Source organism: Rosa chinensis, chromosome 3, assembly GCF_002994745.2.
Source record: "Rosa chinensis cultivar Old Blush chromosome 3, RchiOBHm-V2, whole genome shotgun sequence".
Taxonomy (NCBI): domain Eukaryota; kingdom Viridiplantae; phylum Streptophyta; class Magnoliopsida; order Rosales; family Rosaceae; genus Rosa; species Rosa chinensis.
In genome coordinates this window covers 45,615,217-45,636,502 of record NC_037090.1, presented here as the reverse complement: position 1 = coordinate 45,636,502, position 21,286 = coordinate 45,615,217, and the positions used below count along the sequence as shown (strand labels likewise).

The 21,286-nt window shown below is 37.6% G+C and overlaps 1 protein-coding gene across 7 annotated transcripts in view; it reads right to left on the bottom strand.

The window, feature by feature from the left end:
* The window catches only part of LOC112195115 (F-box protein SKIP24), a 30,495-nt gene extending 15,501 nt beyond the window's left edge, over nt 1-14,994 (bottom strand). The window contains exons 1-5 of one of the 7 annotated variants that reach the window (XR_005807754.1): nt 14,768-14,994; nt 14,514-14,687; nt 13,888-14,046; nt 13,430-13,562; nt 11,304-11,675 (exon numbers count right to left, since the gene is read on the bottom strand). Coding sequence is in view for 5 of the 7 variants with exons in the window: in XM_024335467.2 (XP_024191235.1) it covers nt 13,317-13,562; nt 13,884-14,046; nt 14,514-14,687; nt 14,768-14,982 (798 nt within the window). In the remaining 2 variants the exon portion in view is untranslated. Of the gene's footprint in view, nt 1-11,303; nt 11,676-13,127; nt 13,563-13,883; nt 14,047-14,513; nt 14,688-14,767 lie in introns of those variants that run through there. The other 6 variants (XM_024335469.2, XR_005807755.1, XM_024335471.2 and 3 more) reach the window with 6 other exon arrangements.
* Between the last annotated feature and the right edge of the window lie 6,292 nt (nt 14,995-21,286).

Here is a 21,286-nt window from a genome sequence, read left to right as displayed (position 1 = left end):
TTTATCTCTTTTATAAAACATATGCAGTATGTTTCACACAACTTGGAGCTCCGAGATACTTACATGCCGGCTAAAATAAAACAAATCGGTGACCGACCTAGTTCGTCATCCTTCGAGAACCGGCCAACTACTCTGTAGTCCCCGTGACTACCAGTAGTGAAAGTGTCCATTTCCTGGCCCAGAGTCTCCTATGACTGGTTCACTGTCTGTACTTACCTTTCCTCGACAAACATAGGAGCACGGCCCCCTCCGGAGGTTCACGGTTATCGACACCGTGGGATCCCTAGGAATCTAAGCGTCTAGGTCCCATTCACTTTCAGGTCACAAGTGTAAACATACAAGGGTACAGTATCTCAACATACAAGTCTAGCCTCGGTTTTCGTAATCAACAAGTATCAGTGATGAAAACACAGGTATCACGAGGCATCGACTAATGAACAACCAAAAACGTATTTACAGGCAACATACTATTTTACTAGTGCATTCCACACATAGAAAAGCCTCTAACAAGGAATGGACAGCTCACCCTACCTGGAATTGGAGTGCTCATCCACATTTGGATCCGTTTCCGACTTTCAATCCTTCGTCTAATTCCAAGTGCACACGCTCGAGTCCTTTATAATAAAATTGAGTCAATGAGTAACTTCACATTACCATAACGTATTAACCAAACAACCAAAGCGTTGATTTAATTTCTTTGAAGTCCAACTAGTTATCCTTTAATCGATACAACCTATTATCCATTCCCAAACAATCCAAATGATAGGGCATTTGAACCATTTAAGATATGGTGATTATACTTAGCACTTTGACTTTATTTCTTTAACCTTTTTACTTTAGGAAAACAATTGACAATTTCCATTCCCAAATAATTCACTTAACGTAATAAGCTCATTCGGGAGATGGTGATCATACTTATTTCTTGAGTGTATTTCAGGTCAACCAGTTTGACCATTGTCCTTATTCTTTAAGACTTAATAACAAATAAATAGTGATTATCATTCCCAAACAATTTCATTTCGGAATATGACAACTTTAGAGTACATTGTTTGACACTTTGACTCATTCTCAAATATCAACTTCTTTACAGAACTAAACCAAATCAATCATTCTTTGTCCACCACGTGATATGATACTTCCAGCATTGCTAACATATTCACCCCTTTTTATTAATAAAGCAAACCTTCTCAAAACAAAAGCCAATTCATACTCAATTCATTATTATGTCAACTTTCTAACGAAACCGGCAACTCTCTGAAGCACTAACCATTTCAGTATTGCAAACCAAGGTCCATTTCACTTATTCAATCAAACCACACTTCAACTTATACAATCAGATCACAACAATACATGTTCAAGATACCCAGACCCTTACCCTTGTTCTTTTCCAAATTAGAAGCCGAATCGTAGAAGCTGCATTTCACCACCATTAATCCTTCAGATTCCCTAGTACGCAAAAATAGGATCAATAATCCATTCTCAATCAATCCATATCCAAAACAAAGTCTCAAGTTTTTTACCATTCCTCAACATCAACTTAACTGGCCCAGCAGCTCCTTTCCTTCAAAACTCCAAAAATGCAGATTCCACAATCCTCAATTCCTCCACATCGAATAACACATAATTAGGGCTTCCAGTTCATAACAGAATAAAGGCCTCAACCAAAGAGAGGTGTCGAAAATTACCTAGTTAAGTCAATATAAGAGCCCGGCGGTCGTGGGCAGCGAAGTTACAAACTTTCACTCGCGGACGGCGGCATGTGCGGCGCGTGTGACGTTTCAGGGCAGCGCCGGATTTTGGGGTTTTGAGGGTTGGAGGTTTTTGAGGTACTGATTCCATTTCTGAAGGTGGTTTAGCTTGCTTTGAGATGGATATTGGAGAATGTTGAAACCCAGAGCTTTGAGCTCCGGTGATGGCACTTACGGGTTCCTCCGATGTCGGGTTAGTGGAGAGGCTTCTGGGCTTTGACAATCAGCTTGCCCCAAGCTCGTTGGTGGCAGCGGGAGCCAAGGAAACAGCCGGAAATCAAAGAAGGATGATGAACAATGATTTCACAGGTTTGGAGATCGAGTGTAAAGGTTGGGGCTGATGCATGGCTGTAATTTCTCTTCGGTTTTGGTCGAATTTGGATTATGGTTCGACTAGTGGTAGTAGTTACGAGAGGTGGTGGCCGGAAATCGACGAACGAGGATGGCAGTGGCGTCGCAGCTGTCCGGGCATGCATGTGGTGGTTAGGAGTTTTCGATCAGTAACTGAATGGCTGGGCTTTGATCAGATTTGGGTGCTGGATTGATTGGTGGTGACGGTGTGGTGAGATGGTGGCCGGACGTTGTGTTTCCAGCGGTGGTAGAGAGGGAGGACGAGAGAGTGAGAGGTCAGGGGAAAAGAGAGAGGACGCGGCTGCAAGGGAGAGAGGAAGAGAAATGAGGCTAGGGTTTTCCCAATTTCCTATTTATACTCATGTTTGTGAAACACCCATTTTTCCCTTGCGACGAATTTCGAAACTCTTCTAGCTAATTGTTTTCGGTTTTGGGCTCGTAACTTTTCTTTTACTCATTTTTCATCGAAACTTCCTAAATTACTTCTCGACTTCGTCCTAGGCCCAAAACAAAAGGGCTCTGGCCCACACTTAAATTATGAGGCCCAACTCGTGATCTCGATACCAAAACAATCTCTGAAATCGATTTCTTCACTTATATCACCTTGCGGAAAAATCTTATTGGCGAAAATTACCTTTTAAAAATTAAACAAAATTTTCGGGGGCTCACAAATAATATCATCCAACAGTTCTGACAACTGGAGAAAACTGGTTATCTTCTCAAGTGAAAAATCCTCACTCCAATTTATTTGTTTTAATACTTGGAGGCTGGCATGTTTGAATTTGAAGTTTTTTACCTTCTCAGCATCTAGTTGTGCTACTAGATCTGGTACTTGAGTTGTCAGCTGGGTTAGCTGTATTCTGAAATCTTTTTTGATTCCTGAAATATGAGCTTTCCATACTCCATTTACTGAATTATAAATTTCTCTAGGAAGGCCTGGATTGTAGAAATCTTTCTCCTCTGATTGAGATGATTGAGCCGCAATGTCTTGTGTTTTTTGCACTTGACATTTTAATTTTGCTGCAATATACTTTTGATATTCTAATGCAGCAATATCAACATTAGTATAACCTTTCCAGAATGCTCCACGATATCTGGTTATTGCAGCACAGCATTCTGCCCAACCATGAAAGACGCCTGTTTGGAATCCTTCAAAGACAACATAACATATATAAGCTGGTTTAGCTTTACTATGAAAATAAGGCTGATTTGGCCTTTGCTGAGGCTGGGTTGGCCTGGAAGAACTTTGAGCTGGTACCTTTTTAGCAATAGTAATCCACCCTGTGTTAGATAGATCTATGATCACTTTGCCTTTATCCATACCTGCTTAAATAATCAGCAAGAAAATTATTAGAACTCTTGAGGTGTTCTACCTCAAAAGTATACATCGCAATATGATTGTACCATTTTAATCTTCTTCCTTCTAGAATATTTCTTTTATTAATAAGGAAATCACGAACTGCTTGATTATCAGTTCTAATGATAAAATTCTCAGGAGCCAGGTAAATATGAAATCTTTTTAAAGCAAATTTTATGGCTAAGAGCTCTTTTTCGAAGATTATGTATTTAATCTCATTTGGATTAAATTTTCCTGAATTATATCCACATATTAATTCTTCCTTTTGAATTTTCTTGGGAATAGGCTGTTTCCTAACCCTTATTTTATTTTCAGACATGGGAGGATTCTTTTCTTCCCACTTTTCTGCAGGAATTGCTTTTAATACACATCCCCAACAGTTATCTGAAGCATCTGTTTCTAGGATTAGTTTATCTCCTGATTTTGGGAAATAAACTTCAGGAATTTGATTTAAATCCTGTTTAATTTGCCTTAATATTCTTTTATCTTTTTCTGTCCAACAAAATTCTTTATTTTTCTTTAACTTTTCTATTAAAGGGATCTCTTTTTGAGATAATCTTTTGATAAAACTTCTTCCATAGTTTAAAATTCCTAATAGACTTTGCAATTGTTTTTTATCTGTTAGTTCTTCAGGAAAGTCTCTCACTTTAGAAACTATATGCTCTTGAAGCTTTATTCCTGAATGGTTTAGAGTTATCCCAAAAAAGTCTATAGATTCTTGTTCTATGTCAATTTTCTTGGGTGAAAGTATAATCCCATGTTTTTGGAATTTACTACACAGAATTTGAAGATGTTTCTTATGATCTTCTCTGTTTTTAGAGAAAATCAAGATATCGTCTATGTAGACAACACAGAAATCTTTAAGGTCTTTAAAGACACTGTCCATCCATCTTTGGAATACTTGAGGGGCAATGTTTAATCCGAAAGGCATAACATTCCAGTGGTAGTGTCCACATGGAGTACTAAAGGCAGTCAATGGTTTTGACTCCTCTGTTAGTTTTAGTTGCCAAAATCCTGACTTACAATCAAATTTACTAAAGATTTTAGCTCCTTTGGTTTGATTGATTAAAACATCTTTTCGAGGGATAAAGTATCCATCGAACTCTAATTGCTCATTTAACCGCTTATAGTTGATTACCATACGTGCTTTTCCTCTTTTAATTTCTGCATGGTTTCTTACCATAAATGCAGGACTAGAGTGTGGGCTCATAGTTTCTTCTATGAGATTTTTTTTCCTTTAACTCTTTTATTTGAATATCAAATTCATTAATATCTTGTCTGGTATAGATCATTGGTTTGACCCGTACTATCACTTCAGGATTTCGAAGTTTAAGTGCACAATATCTTGGACTTTTTATCCAGAGCTTTAATGGATCTTCACTAAAATTTTCTTCTAAGACTTTGTATATCCAGTGTGTTTCACTAAGCACGTGAAGTTTTGTTTCTACAGGTTTTGTACAATTAGTAAGTTTGGTAGGTTTAGTATGGTCTATTTTTCCAACAGTAGATTGTGTATGGTCTATTTTTTCAATAGTAGGGCTTGCATGATTTGCCTTTTCAAGTTCGGTGATTACTTCTTGTTGGTCACCACGCTGGCTTGGCGCGAAGCCTTTGTGACATTTATATTTATGTTGTGGTAGGAATGGAATTTTGTGTATTTCACCTTTAATATTGTTTACATTAAGGGCGATGTATCCTATGTCGAGAAGAATAGGATAATAGGCAAACGTAAAGTTATTACCTAATATCACATCTCCATTCATTTCTGGAAAATCTATAATTTTTGGGATTATATATTTAACACCATTTAACCATATTGCTACTTTTTTAGCTTTATGCTCAATTTTTATATCTTTTCCTTTTATACCCGAGACATTAATGGGGTGTTTCATTAATGTCCATTTTTCTGATGGTAGAGCATTAGGTCTGCATGCACAGACTGTTGATCCTGTATCGATTAATGAACAAAGACTATATAGTTTATAGCCTGTAAATTTAAATTCTCCTAAAACATATGTATATCTCTTTTTCCCTTGGTTGGGGGCAAAAAGAATATCTTCATTCCCGGTTGGAATGTAATACATTTCAAAAAAAAATTATTATTTCTTTATTTATTTTCATTTCTTTCTTTTTCATAGCTTGTTCCTGGCATGATAGGGATTTGCACTTGTTTTAGTGCAATAGCTTCTTCTTCTTCATCTTCTTCTCCTTTATTTTTTCCTTTTTCCTTTGATAAGTCACTATCATTGTTTATGACTAGTGGCTTATTTTCTTGAAAATTTGACTTTCCCTTTTGGGGAAATTCTAGCTATTTTTGACTTTGTGTTCTATTGTCTCTAAAGTAGAGATTGTTCCCGGAGGATTGATGTAATAACCCGTACCTTAAAGTTTTTACTGTTTACTTTTTACCGTTATTGACCAAGGAGTTGACTTTTTCCTCGTCCGTTGAGTTAAGAAAATTGTTTGAAAATGTCGTAGAATACGAAAAATCGAGTTCGTGGACACAGTTTGTTTAAATCGGAGTTTCTACGGAAAAGTTATGACCAAAAATGGAAATTTACTAACATTGTTTTTATTTTAAAAATGTGAGTTCCTATTTGTGGAAAGGAGGAAATAAAACAGAAAAGGAGGAGAGAGAAATCGGGAAACCCGATTCCAGCCCCCCCCCCCCTCTCTTCTTCCTTCTTTCTTTTCTTCCTCTTTTCTCCAAACCGAAACCCTTTTTTTTTTCCGGTGAAACCACCGCCACCGGCCGCACCACCGGCCATTAGAGGATCTTCTCTTCCTCCTAAGGTAAGATTTCTGACTTGGGTAGCTTTGGTTTTTGAGATTTGAAGAGGAAATTTCCAGAAATGGGAAAAATTGGTTTTTGCTTTGATCTTGGTTTCCGGCGATTTCCGGCCGGATTCTTTGGGGGTTTTGGTTGTTGGGGAAGTGCTGAACTTGTTCCTAACATTGTTGCAGCTCGTTTTGATCGGTGGAGGAAGATTTGAAGGTGTTTGAGACTGTGACCAGTATCGTGAACAGTAACTCTCGAATTCTTGGGTTCTTGTTTGATTTTTCTGGATATTTCTGCTTGTTTTTGGTTGCTATTGCAGGTATAGAGATGGTTGGGTGTGTTATGAAGATGATTTTGGATTAAATAGGTTGATTGGAATTGGATTTAATCTTTGAGTTTTGTGTTAAACTTGAGATTGTTGGGTATTGAGATTTCTTTGGAATTTGATGTTGAATATGGTTGTTTGATGATTATGGTTTATAAATGTTTTGGGTTAAATCTCTTGGTAAAGGCTATTGTTGAATTATTTTGTTGGGAAATTGGAGAGGAGATTGTGATTTGAAAAAGAAAAATTTAGAAAGAAATTGAGATTTTTGGAGATGAAATTGTGGATTGAAAAGGGAAAATTAAGAAGGAATTGGAATTTCGGAAAGGGAATTGTATTATAATTTTTGTGGTTAATTATGGTTGAGGAAACGAAATAAAAATCGGTTGAGTTGTTAAAGAGTTTTGAGGGCGTTGAAATTTTAAGAAATTCTGAAATTCGAGAATTTAATCCTAAATTGGAGAATTTGGTCGTTAGAAGAATTATGTGTAATGAGATTAATTTCCGAAGGATTAAGCTTTGTTTCTTAGATTGTTTCCTCATTATGGTTAATTATATCCTGCCAATTGTTACAGGACATATTGAGCCCTCGAGCGAGGGTGACACGGGCAGGCAGCAAGTTTAGCTGCGGGACTCACTTGTGAGTGGACTTTTATTTTGTTAAAATAATGCATGCAGCATGGAAATAAGTTTTCAGTTGATTTATTATTTGAGAAAATGTGACTCTATGGAAAGTAAAAGATTTAAAAAGAAAGCAGTTGACAAGGAGGCCAGTTTTGGCGCATGCGTATCTTACCTAGTTGGCAGTCCCTTCTAGGTAATAGTCTGGTCGGCAGTCCCGTCCTGACTACAGCTCGATTGGCAGTCCCATCCGATGCATCATCTGGTTGGCAGTCCCTTCCAGATGACATGAGGTAGTTAGTCGGCAGTCCCGTCTACTACTTGTGACTAGTTGGCAGTCCCATCTAACCACCGCCTCCTATTCCGGTTGGCAGTCCCTTCCGATGCGTCATCTGGGTGGCAGTCCCTCCCAGATGGTATGAGATGCCTAGGAAGCAGTCCTTCCTAGTCATCAAATGAGTTTTCTTGGAAAAAGGATTGAGTTGGAATTTTATGGAGTCTCGCTGCATGATGGTTTTGTTAAAAAGAGAAATGGGGAAGCATTCCATCAATTGTTTCAAATTTTGTTTCGGTTTTGTCCACTCACGCTAACGGATTTTAAATGTTTTCCCCTGGACCCTTCGTTTTCAAATGCCCAGATTTCAGATTTGCCGAGATCGCGTCCAGGCTCTAGAGACTTTGGAATCAGCGCTTCCGTTTTTGTCCGTAGGTTATTACTTAACCTACCTTGTACGATATCGGCTTAGTTATTAGTGTTGCTCTGATAACCCTTTTTAATTTGGTGGATGTTTTTGTTCGAATTGATGTTTATTACGGAGGCTGTGATGGGATTTGAACTTTCCGAAGGTAACATATATGCTTGGAATGTAAATATGGTTTTGTGTTTTTGATTAGGAGGTAAATATTAATCATATCCAGGTTTGTGAACTATTTGGGTAGCCCATATTAGGGGAGGTTCTGTCGATTTTTCGATTGGATTTCACCTAACATGGGCCCCGCAGGCTCGTATCCAGGTTTCGGTGTGATTCTTGGGTCGGGTCCTGTCAATTGAAATTCTATAGTAGCTGGTTTGCTATTACTAAGACTTTCTCCTACAAAGTTGTTAAATAACCATTGTTTTGGTACCTCTAAATCTTTCCAACATAATAATGTTGGTTGAATTTCAGTGTCGAAGGGTCTTGGTTCGAACAATTCAACAATATTTCTATCTAATTCTTTTACTGATGTTTGAGGGAGCCTGGTTAGCTCATGAATTGTTCTCCATTGGATTGCTAAATCCTGGGAGTTCTGATCCATACTTAAATTTTTAAGTTGAATCTTTATTTTTATTGAATTTTCAATATTTCTATCTGTTATAGAAATAAAGTAATTTGGTTTGATGTTAAACCAAACTATTCCATTTACCAGATTAGATTGAATACCTCCAATCATTGACTGGAGCGGATTGTTAAGTCTTTTATCAAAAACTACAGCAAGTATTGGTGTGTCCAAACCTTGCCTAAACAATGCAGTTATAGTGATCTGAATGAGACCAATATGAACATATCTTATTTCTGGATGTTTTTTCCTCCATCTTTCTATTCTCTTTTTATCAAATAATGGGATTTCCATTGTTCCTTCCTCGGTACATTGAGCTGTGGTGTTTTCACTGAATTGCTCAAATATTCGATGAGAAAATATTTGAAATCTAGAATTTTTATAAATAGCATCTTTATTTATAGAGTATTTAGCTCTTTCTAAAGTCTGTAGTTGTTCATTAGAAAAGCTTATTTCTTCTCCAATGACATCTTTTAATTTTATATTCTGAAGTTCTTCTTCAGAATTTTCTTCAATATGCTCTTTTAGCATAAAGATGAATTCTTCTTCTTCTGAGCTATCACTTTCAGTTTCTAATTCATAAAGGATGTCTTCATCGTCAGAGATTTCTTCTCCTAACAATATTTCTAGGTTGTTTTCTTCAACCATTTTGACCATCTTTTTGGTATTCTTTCCTTTTCTAGGACATTCTGGAGCATAATGTCCTTCTTCATTACAAATATAACATCTGCACTTTTTATGCTTAGGATTTTTTCCCCATCTGCTTTTTCTTTCTGATATACTTTTTCTTTTTTGAAAATTTTTTCTTTTTAAATGGCTTCCATTTATATCGTCTCTTTTTCGAAAATCTTGGTTGTGGGTTACAGCCAATTTTCCAATTTTCCAATTTTCTCTAAGTATATTATCACAACATCTTCTGCCTCTTGCATCATTGCTAATTTGGCTTTTTACCTGCTTTTTAGCTCTGACTTCAACACATTTATCAGTAATAAGTCTCAGAACAAAGTTTATTCTGAAACCTAAAGTATCACTTTTATTTATTCTGTTTAAGAAGTCAGGATAACTTCTTAATGCTAATTCATCCCATGGGTTAGGGAGTTTATGAAAAAATTGTGTTAACCAGTATATGCTTGATTCTGGTCTTACTTTAAAATAGTACTTTTTATACATTTGAGCATATTTTTCAAACCGACATATATCGCAAAGTTCCATTTTTGACAATATATAGTCAGCATCTTCATGGATGATTTTTTCATCCGTAGCACCACACAAATGTTCTTTTATTATTTGTGTAAAGACATGTAGTATTGAGTCAAAGTCTTTAAAGTTGGTTAATAAATTTAATTTTTGTAGTTTTCCTTCTGGGGATCCTTCCCACTGTTTTAACCACTGCAAAGTGTCTCCTTGCAATATTGCTGCTATGTAGTCTAGAAATCTTTCTTTTGTCCATGTGTTTTTATAATTAGTTATTAGAATGGACATGGATTGTGCCCAGTCTTCTATTGTTTTTTCTTCATCTTTAAAAGGTATATGAGTTAGATCAAGATATGTCCCGTTTTGGGCCACTGTTTGTTTATTCATATCGTCTCTTCTGGTATAAGTTGGACTTGGGTGGTCCATAGGTTCATTTTTTATTCCAGAAGATGAAGCATAATTTGCCGTTTTAATAAAATCATCATGGATGTCGTCTTGAGTGTTTCTCAAGTATTCTTCAAAAGCTTCTTCATTAGTAAACTCTGGAAGAGAATCTTTAGCCTTTCTTTTCTTTTGAGTGTCAGAAGTTTTTTCTTCTGTGTCAGTGTCTTCATCACTTAAAGTATTTATTTCATTTTCATCTTCTTGTGACTCGGAAGATGTTGTTTCATCTTCTGACAACGTATTAATGTTATAGTTGAAATAAGAGAGCAAGTCTTCATATTCTAAACAAGTTGTTCTTATTTGGTTTAAAATATGATTTTTTTTCTTCAATTGTTGACTGAGGATCTTTATAGATCGTTTTCCAATAGTCTGATATTTCAACTATATTATTATATTCATCTTGATTTGGCTTTTTGTTTTGAAGAACCATTACTTCTTTTGTTCCGTAGAACAGTCTGGAGATTTGGTTATCTCCAGGGTAACTCATCACATCTTGTTGTAAAATAAGAGTATTAACTGTTTTAGTTAACTTTTGTATTTGTTCTTTAGTCTCTGTTTTGAGATCTATGTCTACAATTTGAGCAAGAGATTGAATTTTTTGTTCAATCTTGCTTGTCGTGGTAGTTAGATTAGACAGTTGTTGTTCAACTTTTTCACTATGTGTTTTTTGATTTTTTGACTGCATATGTAACATATCACACATAGAATTTACAGTACTATTAACAATAGAAATATCCTTATTATAATTTTTTGGAATATGTAAAGTATGTTCATAATTTTGTTCATCATATAAACATTCTAAAGGTTCTGTTACAAAAAGTTTCACCATTAATATTTCATAGATAGTACCTAAAACCGGTTCTCTCAAGTGCTTAAGACCGATTCCCAGAAAGCCTGACAACCACCACTTGGTTTATACGGCTATGTAGGGATATGAGCTTTGAGAAAGTATGGGTTTTACTATGAAATATGAGTGACAAATCTTTCTATAACAAGATTTTAGTTCTAACAGATGAACAAGGTAATGAAATAACAAGATAATAGACAAAAAGTAATTTACATAGTAAGAACACTTACTGGATGGATATGCTGCTTGAGTTTTCTCAAGCTTGAAGCTTGATCACTATATACAAACTAGATCTTGCGTAATTCAAGCTCTGATACCACTTACACAAAACGGAAAATTTTTATTTATATAGCAGAAATGTTTACAAGAGTTTGAACAAAGAGCAGCTAACTACAAAGGGAAGTATTCATGTGAAGGGACCGTGTCCCCCGACTTACAACATCACTCCTATATATACAATTGAGAAGTAACTATGGTTAACAAAAATAGCCTAACTACAGTTACAATTTATCAAGTCACTAACCCTGGTTAGGTTATAGTGACACGTATACAATATCTACAAACGTAATCCGCTCCAGTCAATGATTGGAGGTATTCAATCTAATCTGGTAAATGGAATAGTTTGGTTTAACATCAAACCAAAAGTTATGTTGTCTTTGAAGGATTCCAAACAGGCGTCTTTTTGTCCATACCTGCTTAAATAATCAGCAAGAAAATTATCTAGAAGGAAGAAGATTAAAATGGTACAATAGTTCATATTGGTCTAATCCAGATCACTATAACTACATTTTTTTCTCCATTCATATATATAACTTTACAATAATCCAGATCACTGTATATATATATATAGAGGGCTTCCACTAAGGGATCCCTTTTTTTGGTCTTTTATAGGGATAGGCATTAGACTAACTTTTAGATCATATTTTGACATCTTAACCGTTCAGTTTTTAGGTCCTAATGTATAGATCACTTATGCAAATTTTCAGCCAAATTGGTGATCGTTAAGGCATCCAAAACTGCAATTTACACGAACGGACCGAATCTGTCGAACCGGAACCGTTCGTGTTTGTAATGGTAAATTGCAGTTTTGGATGCCTTAACGATCATCAAATTGGCTGAAAATTTGCAGAAGTGATCTATACATTAGGACCTAAAAACTGAACGGTTAAGATGTGAAAATATGATAAAAAGTTGGTATAATGCCTATCCCTATAAAAGACCAAAAAAAAGGATCCATCACTAGAAGGGCCCTGTATATGTGTGTGTATATATATATATATATATATACAGGCCCGTTTTGAAGTTGACGTTGCGGACGTCGACACAGCTAAGGCGTTCCAGGCAGAGACGGCAGCACGTGGCTTGCAGGAGGGAGGCTGGAGGCATCCCAGACGGTTCTGGGCAGCGTTCGAGGTCGGCGTTGCAGGTTCTGGCCAGCAACCCGACCTGCAACTGCAGCTTTTCTGCAGCGAACAGCAACCCCGTCGCCGGCGACTCCACCGACTGCAAACCGCTCCGTCTGATCCTTAGCGTCCGTCCGGCAAGCCCCGCCGCTCCGTCGCGCCCCGAGCTGAGGTGCAGCGTCGACATTCGCACTTTAACAACAGTGCAGACGTCTTTTTTGGAACAGCTCTGTGTATGTGTGTGTGTGTGTGTGTGTGTGTGTGTGTGTGTGTGTCTTATCCAGAGCAGAACACTGCTTTGAAATTAAAATGCAGATTTAGAGTTTAAGGTCATTTTTCGGTTGCATATCCACATCTCGACTGTTTAATTTTTAAGTACTAATGTATAGATCATCTGTGCAAATTTTCAGCCAAATTGATGATCTTTAAGGTATCTAATTCGCTTAAACCAATTGATGAACTGAATCTGTCCAACCTGAACCGTACTAGCTTTAAGGCAGTTATCAATGTCTTAACGATCATCAATTTGGCTGAAAATTTACACAGATGATCTATACATTAGTATGCAAAAACTGAACGGTTCAGATTTGGATATGCAACGGAAAAGTGACTCTAAACTCTAAATTCACATTTTAATTTCAAAGCGGAGCTCTGCTCTGAATAGGATGGAGCTCCGGATAGGATCTATATTATATATATATATATATATATATATATATATATTACGGAGACCAACAACAAAGATCTCAACACTTAAAGCATGAAAGCCAACAAAACGTGTGACAAATAATACATAATTCTCGGTACATGTACTCTAACCAGTAGGGGTACTATTGAGAACTTGTCGTGAATTTTACTAGATAGATCATAATTAGATAGTGCTGTAATTATGCATGTCCCTACTTGCCTACATGTGAAAAGAAAAAAATATCAAATATCAAAATTAAGGCCAACAGAACAAAAGAAAAGAAGCTTTATAGGTGAAGACAATAAAAGAAAGGAATGAGATTGAAAACAGCTACAAGCAAAACTTTGACCCTTACATCTTTTCAACTTTTTGCTTTTGCTAGTACATTGAGCGTCCCCTGAACTCAGTGGCCTATGATCTCGTAAAGGGTGATATCTCATCGATTGCAACTCTTCTTCAGCCAAACCAAGCCTGTGCTTCTCATCTTTCTGATAACAAAAGCAAATAAAAATGAATGAAAGAAAAATTACTTTCTTTTTTTGTTGATTAAAAATGAAAAACATGCCTTTTAATCTTGCCACAAAATAGTGTAGCATGATTCAAAATGTATAAGACCACATTCTTCAAAGATTTTAAACACTCTCTTGGTGGGTGCCGGATGAAATTTCCTTCAACTAGTGAAAGAACAATTCACAACCAAGTACCGAAATAATATGAAAACAAAACAAATAAAGACCAAACGCAACAAGAAACTGCATGTTGGCCTTCTAGACCTTCTTGACAATGCAAAGCAAGATCAGGAAACTTACATACGCCTTTTCTAACCCTGAAATCTGCTGTTTGCACAGCCTAAGCTCCATTTCAAGGGCATGGAGCCGAGACTCAGTCGATACAACACATTGCTCCACTATTTGTTTTTGTCGGCCCCTAATTATCTCTGGCTGCCAGACATTCAATGCTAGTGAAGCTTGCCTGAAACAACCAATTAGGTAATAAAAACATAAGCAGACAAAGCATCAAAAAGAAAATGGGAGAGGGAAAAGAGAAAGCAAAAATAAAAATAAAATAAAAAATAAAAAATTGAGAACAAACTGTGTAACTGCATACAAATATGGTACTTGCTTTACTTTAGAATTCCCAGCTAAAGTTTTGACAAGTATTTTTTAGGGCGGAGGGCTAAAGGACTACATCCCATGTTGCAACTTAACCAACAATAGCACATTATCTCACATACCGTTGTTATGCAACTTTCCATTTTATTGGACTAATAGATAAGCCATAAAAGGGAACTCCATTTTATAGGATGATCAATAGTTAATTTTGCTGAAGGATCCAAAGATAGTTCTCAAAACCAATTATGCATAGATATAAAAACCAGAAATGACATTGTCCACTATGAAACTTTTATGAAGCTTAAAAATGAAGTCTCTGATTATTACCTGACCTGGTGAAAATTGGAGAGGTCAACAAGAGTCCCTTGCATTTTGTGGGTCTCTTGGGCCAATCGGCTCTCTATGTCCCGGAGCTTTCTTAAATGTTCAATAATCTGGCTCTCCTTCCGCAACAGCGCTCGTTGATGGGCCGCTATTTTCTTATCCCTATCTCTCTCAAACCTTAAAATCAGAGGCAACCGTTTAGAAATATTCACACAGCTGAAATCAAAATCATGAAGTACGATAGAATCTGTACCTACCTGAGTTTATAGAGAGATTTAGAGCTGACTGAGGAAGAAGAGGGATGAGAAGCGACAAGGGGGAAATCCGAGGAGAGGAGGTGCGACCAGAGATGGTCCTCATCGGATAATCGGCGGAAGCGCTTGCAGGTGATAGATACACAGCAGAGATCTTTGTAGCTGAACCCGCCGATTTCGAAGACTCGCCTCCAGAGCTCGTCTGGGAGAACTGACATGCTTCCCCCACCGCTTTTAAACAACAAAAATCGAAGTATCTCTATTTATAATGCAGTTTTACCCAAAAAAAAAAAAATCAGTGTAAGGACACGTGCAAAGAGAGTCTAAACTCTAATATTTTTTTTTTTTTTTTTCTAATTGGACCTCCAAATTTGTTATGGACTTCCATCATTTTTTGATAGTTATGGGACTTTATCAACTCATATAAAAAGATATATAAGGATACAGAGAGAAAGAGAAAAAAAAAACTATTCTTATCTCCCACGACAAACTAACGACGTTTTTCTTTTTACTTTCAAAGTATGTTCTCCCTTCAATCTCCCATACTTGGATGCAAGATGATATATTTGTAGAAAAAATTGTTTTCTATTAAAGTCTCATGTTTTGAAGATGGAATTAGATAAGTTTGGCATTTATACTTGTAAGCAAAACTACTCCTTGTTTGTTTCAACTTTATGAAGGGATAGATGAATGCAACAGTAACAAAAAAATACTTGTAATTTCTCAATTTGTTCTGATGCTTCCCTTAACTTTTTCTTCAAAGCTTATATCTTCAATTCTCCATGGCTTACGACACTCTAAAATATTGGATTGATTCATAGAACCGAAAGAACCAACATCAAACAATCTCGCTTTTAGGAAAGGCACTTCTTCGAGTTCGAGCGTTAATACCCAGAAAACCCATGAGCAGCGTTAATACTTGAAACTTGACTTACTTGACTGGTCCAAATCTGTAATTTGGTCATTCTGCTTCTTCTTCTCTTAGTTAAATTAACGGAGATAATAAAAAATATAAAAAATAGAACAAAAGATTATTGAAAAATAAATTTAATTGTTCAAGGATATTTTGGTAAAATTAAGGAGATGCACTTAGCTATTTAAGTATTTAAAAAAGTGAATTACAGGTTCAATAAGTAGGAGAAGTCCAAATAACAAATTTTGAGGTCCAACTAGAACCTAAACCCACGATTACAACCAACTCCTAAATTATCCAGAAGAAAAGTCGAGGAAGCTGAAAGCAGAAGTGCTCTATTCCAGCTCTGAGCTCGTCTACTATGACTAAGTTTCGCTATGACATCAGCTAGAAAGTTTGTCTCTCTCTTGATATGACGGAATGAAATAACCTGAGTGAGCTTGGTAAGGGTTTTGATGTCTTTTACAATCTGAGCGACGCACCAAGGAATCTGGATCCTTCCATTAAGACTATCCAGTAGTATTTGGGAATCACCTTCAACCTCAATATTAGCACAACCATGAAGCAACACTACAAGAAAGCCTACACGTAAGGCCAAGGCTTCTGTCAGAAGAACATCATGAGCTCCAACAAAATTGTAAGCAACTAGGATAGGTTCTCTATTGCAGTTACCAAAGCATACGAAATAAGCAATTGCTAATGATTCATCAAAAATAAATAATTGCCTCAATTGCATTATAATGAGGGACAATTTACATATGCCAATCCACTATTTACAATTTAAATATGTCATTAATTAAATAGAATTAAACTATTTTATTAATTGATTTACAAATGAGAATAATTATAAACTATTTAGTGTTGTAGAGAAACTGAATGAGAGACTGAATTGGGAGAATGAATTATGTATTCCATTGATAATTGGGACCTCTTTATAAAAAGGATTACAAGCAGAGAATCTTAGTCTTAAAGAAAAGATAATCATATAATTATTAGGATATATTAGAAGATATCTACAAGACTAAACTCTACTACAACTGGAATAAGTTACTAGAGTTTAGACCAGACACATAATCTATGTATCCTTAAACACTCCCCCTTGTGTCACCCAAACATCGGTCTTCCTCTCATTGCCTCGTCAAAAACCTTGCCGAGTAACAAAAATCCAATGGAACAAAAATAATCTCAGTCAAAGGATAAAAAGAGTACAACCCACACTCTTCACGTTTCGAGATCGAACATGTAGACATCTCCCCCTAATGTCTGCATCTTCCCCTGATGACTACAATAATCGGAGTTCGATAACTTCAGTAAGCAAACGCTCTTCACAAGTTTCTCGAAAGTGGATTTGGGCAATGACCTAGTGAATAAGTTTGCCACATTGTCCTCAAATTGAACTTGGTTCACCTTAATCTTGAGGAGAATCTGTTGTTGCTTATTATTGAAAAACTTAGGCGATATGTGCTTGGTGTTGTCGCCTTTAATGTAGCATTGCTTCATTTTCTCAATGCAAACAACATTATCCTCATAAATGCTTGTAGGCTCATCTATGGTAGACTTCAAACCACAAGTGCTTCGAACATGCATAATCATGGACCTCAGGCTTATACATTCATGAACAGCTTTGTGAAGAGTAATAATCTCTGCATGGTTTAAAGATGTAGCGACAATGGTCAGTTTTGTAGACCTCTAAGATATCACGGTCTTTCCCATGGTGAACACATAACCAGTTTGGGAACGACCTTTGTGTGGGTCAGAGAGATACCTAGCATCAGCAAAATCTTCCAAAACATCATTCATATTTTTGGGAGGGGATAAAGTGCACATGCTGGTGTTGACGGCGACGCCTTTGGTGTAAGATGGGTCCAAATCCATCTTCTCTTTGTAGGATAGAACAAGCCCATATCAATATCGTACCTCTTAAATATCGAAAGATATCTTTAATGCCAGTCCAATAGCGTCGCGTTGGCGCTGAGTTATATCTAGCTAACAAGTTCACAACAAATGAGATGTGTGGTCTTGTGCATTTTGCTGAGTACAATAATGGGCCTATTATACTTAGGTAGGGCATTTCTTCCTCTTAACATGTTTTCATCATCATCCCTGGGATGCAACATATCCTTTTTAGGGTCAAGACAACAAACCATCATGGGTGTGCTTGAAGGCTTGACATTATCAAAACACCAAAGCAACCATCGACATGGTGCTCAAGTTCCAAACTGAGATAGAACCGTTTTCTCCCAAGATTTTTCATCTTAAACTCAGATTTCAAGTGTTCAGTGGTTTCCCTTAACTCTTTAAGGGCTTTCAATGAAATTCATGTTATCAACATGAACCACGACAATAGCAAATCCGAAACTTGTTATGGAAACACGCGGGCATAGTTCATTATTGACATATCTCTTCCAATCAAGTAGTCACTTAGTGAGCGTTTCAACCTCATTGCAAAAGTGATCCGTGGTCTAGAGCCACTTAACTTAGGTATATGAAGTCCATCAGGAACCTTCACGTATATTCCCTATCTAGATCCCCATAAAGGTACGTAATGACCATATTTGTAAGATGCATGTTCAGTTATTCGAAAACTACGAAACTGATAAGGTTATGGAGCGTAATGACATCCATTATGGGAAAATATTTCTCCTTGTAGTCAATTTCAGGGCGTTGTGAGAAACCTTGTGCTATGAGGCGAGTCTACAATCTCTTTTTCTCATCACTCTTTCTAACGAAGACCCATTAGTCAACAAGTTTTATGTTAGGAGGTGTCGGCATCATTGACTCGAAAACTTTCCTCTTTGTTAAAGAATCTAATTCAACCTGGATAGCATATTTCCGTTTAGGGTAATTTTCTCTATGTTTGCTTTCATTATGCATCAACGGAGCGTGGTTCGATATCATCATACTCAACAATCTCATGCGAAAAGAAATGCGTGAATACATCATCAATGATAATAGAGTTTATATCCCATGTCTCATGCATATACACTAGTGTAATTTTCTGAGATCTCTGTATTCTCAAGAATAGGTTCTGACGTTGAGGAGTCCCCTAATGATAATAATAGTCTGGAACATTCTCATAAGATGGATTTTGAGTCTCAATGATCAAAGGATTTAGTTATACCAAAATATTCTTTGAACCCACATGCCTTTCACGCTTCCTCCCTGGGGCTATGGCTTGTGACGTCATATTGCCTACCTCTATGTAGGACACCATGCCTACCTTTATGTAGGGCAGCACCACATCCTCTTATAGGGACGTCTATCCTTGCAGGCACGTTTGCAACAAGTATGTGTGATCTCGTCACTTTAGCGGGGATCAAGATGAGACATAGTGGGGATAGGCCACGACAATTCCTGTCGTTCCTCTTGAACGTTTGACATTTTTATCTCCCCCTAACAATGGGAAGACTATCTCATCAAAGTGATAATTCGACAAGACAAGCAGTAAACAGATCGCCTGATAAGAGTTTTAAGTAGCGGATGATTGTTGGAGCTTCAGATCCAACCAACATATATGCACATTCGTCTGTGAGGACCCATCTTGGTGCACTGTGGGGGCACAATTGGCACATAAATCGAGCACTCAAATATGCGTAAGTACGAGATGTCAGACTTGTTTCAGTTGGTCTCTGAGGGTCGGATGAGACCAACTGAATCCCAAAGTCGAGTCTTGAGCCTCTCTACTAAGTTGCCAAGTGTCGAATGTCTTGCAAAACTAAGTGGCATCAGGGGATATACCGAGTGTGCCGGCCTATAACCCTCCGATGCCTAAGTCAATATCAGGATTGATGTTGACAATTAGGGGAGAGAGATAGTGGTGACTTACTTAATATGGAAGTGGAGGCGTCTTATATAGCCTGTTTTGGGATTAGAGATTTACTCACTTTCGATGTAGAAGAATGTGCATTCCACAAAAGTGGCAAATGTGTTTTGTACGTTTTGGGAAATAAGAGTAGGAGCCTGTAAAAGGGGCCCCACGCTCCTCTCATGTGTGAGCTTGGCGACATGCCAAGGTGACTTAGCATCCTCAATTTGGGCATACTTGGTCATTTCGTCAGCGTTTGGCCCTTGCCTTTGAGGTTAGCGAGCCTTAATTTTTGGTATTTACACTTGGAATCCAGGTCATATCCCTAAGTGGGGAGTTTGTTTCATGTGTAAATGTCAAAGTAAGGCGAGCTGTTCTTTGAGAGTGGGACACCTACTCCCCTAGCCCCCAAGTACCCAGTTGAGGGGATTCTTGACTGGGCTACAGAGCCACCTTTGTCAGTCACTTGCCTTGGTATCATGGGAACTATTGGTTTGCTGTGTTGTGTTGTTATGGCACATGTACTATTTTTGTGGGAGTTCATGGTTGTGAACTTGGTATGTCATGTACAGTAACTCACCATAATGGCGCTCTGTATGGAATCGAGGCAACAGTGTATGTTTGTCCTTGTGTCAGTCGTGGGTAGACACGTGGCAGGATTTGGAGTTGCTGTCCTTTTGATCTGATGGCTAGGAGTAACTCAGCCTTTGTTAGATAAAGGATGGAGAGAGAGAATTCCGGCCATTTGCCTTTTGTTGATTTCTAGAGAAAAAGGGAGGAGAGAAAGGAAGACAGTGTTGCCGTGGACTTTGCCCAGAGGCGTCCTTCCTTGTTGGTTGTTCGTTGGTTTATTGGACTTTCCGGCAATCTCAACTGTTTTTGCATTCTCGTTGGTCAAAATAGGTACAATTTCCTTTTCCCTCTGTTTTTTTTTTTTTGTGTGTTTGGATCTGTTGTTGTTTCTGGGTAGGAGTGTGTATATAGTTTCGACCGTCGCTGTGTTCTAGGTTGTGAGAGTGATGACGCCGCTTTGAATGGTAGTTTTTGGTGGTGTGATGGGGTTTTGTCGCCGGAGAGTGTACTAGGTTTGGTGGCTCCAAGAAACAATTTTTATTTTGGATTTGAAATTTGTCGTGGACTGATGTTTGGGAGTAGAGGGAAGGTGTTGCTGACTTTTGACTAACACTAGTGAACTTTTGGCAATATTATAGCACATACAAAGCGCGTAGGTCAGGAGGGGGGCAGCTAGTGTGGGGTCGTCAAGTGCGACCTAGAGGAGAGTTGATCCTTGGGATGAGGTGGCCGAGGGACAAGTTGGTCCAGAAGAGGCTTCTGGAGTTGAGGGTTCCACCTCCTCGGATAGCTCAAGTGAGGAGGAATTGATATTAGAGACTGATGCCCAAGGTAGGATTTTGTGGGGTTCCAAGGATGCTGTAGTTAGTATAGATCATCCGGGGCCAAGCATGACGCAAAGGCTGATCAACTCTCTAAGGCGTAATTGGTGGATCCCCGATCACGTGGAATCGCAGTCTATAGAGGAAGGCGAGTGGACTAGTCATCCCAGTGCTGGTTAGACCCTGTTTTATCCATATTAGCTCAATTGTGGTTTGTACTTTCCCATTTCTCGGCGTCTGCAATACCTACTTTACTGCTTGCATATAGCCATTGGGTAATTGACCCCCAATACCCTTAGGATTCTGACAGGCGTGATACTTTTGTGGAAAATGTGTTGCCTTAATTGTCCCACCTACAACGAGTTCAATGCTATGTAAAGGTTTTCTTATTCAAAGAAGTATGGCGGGTG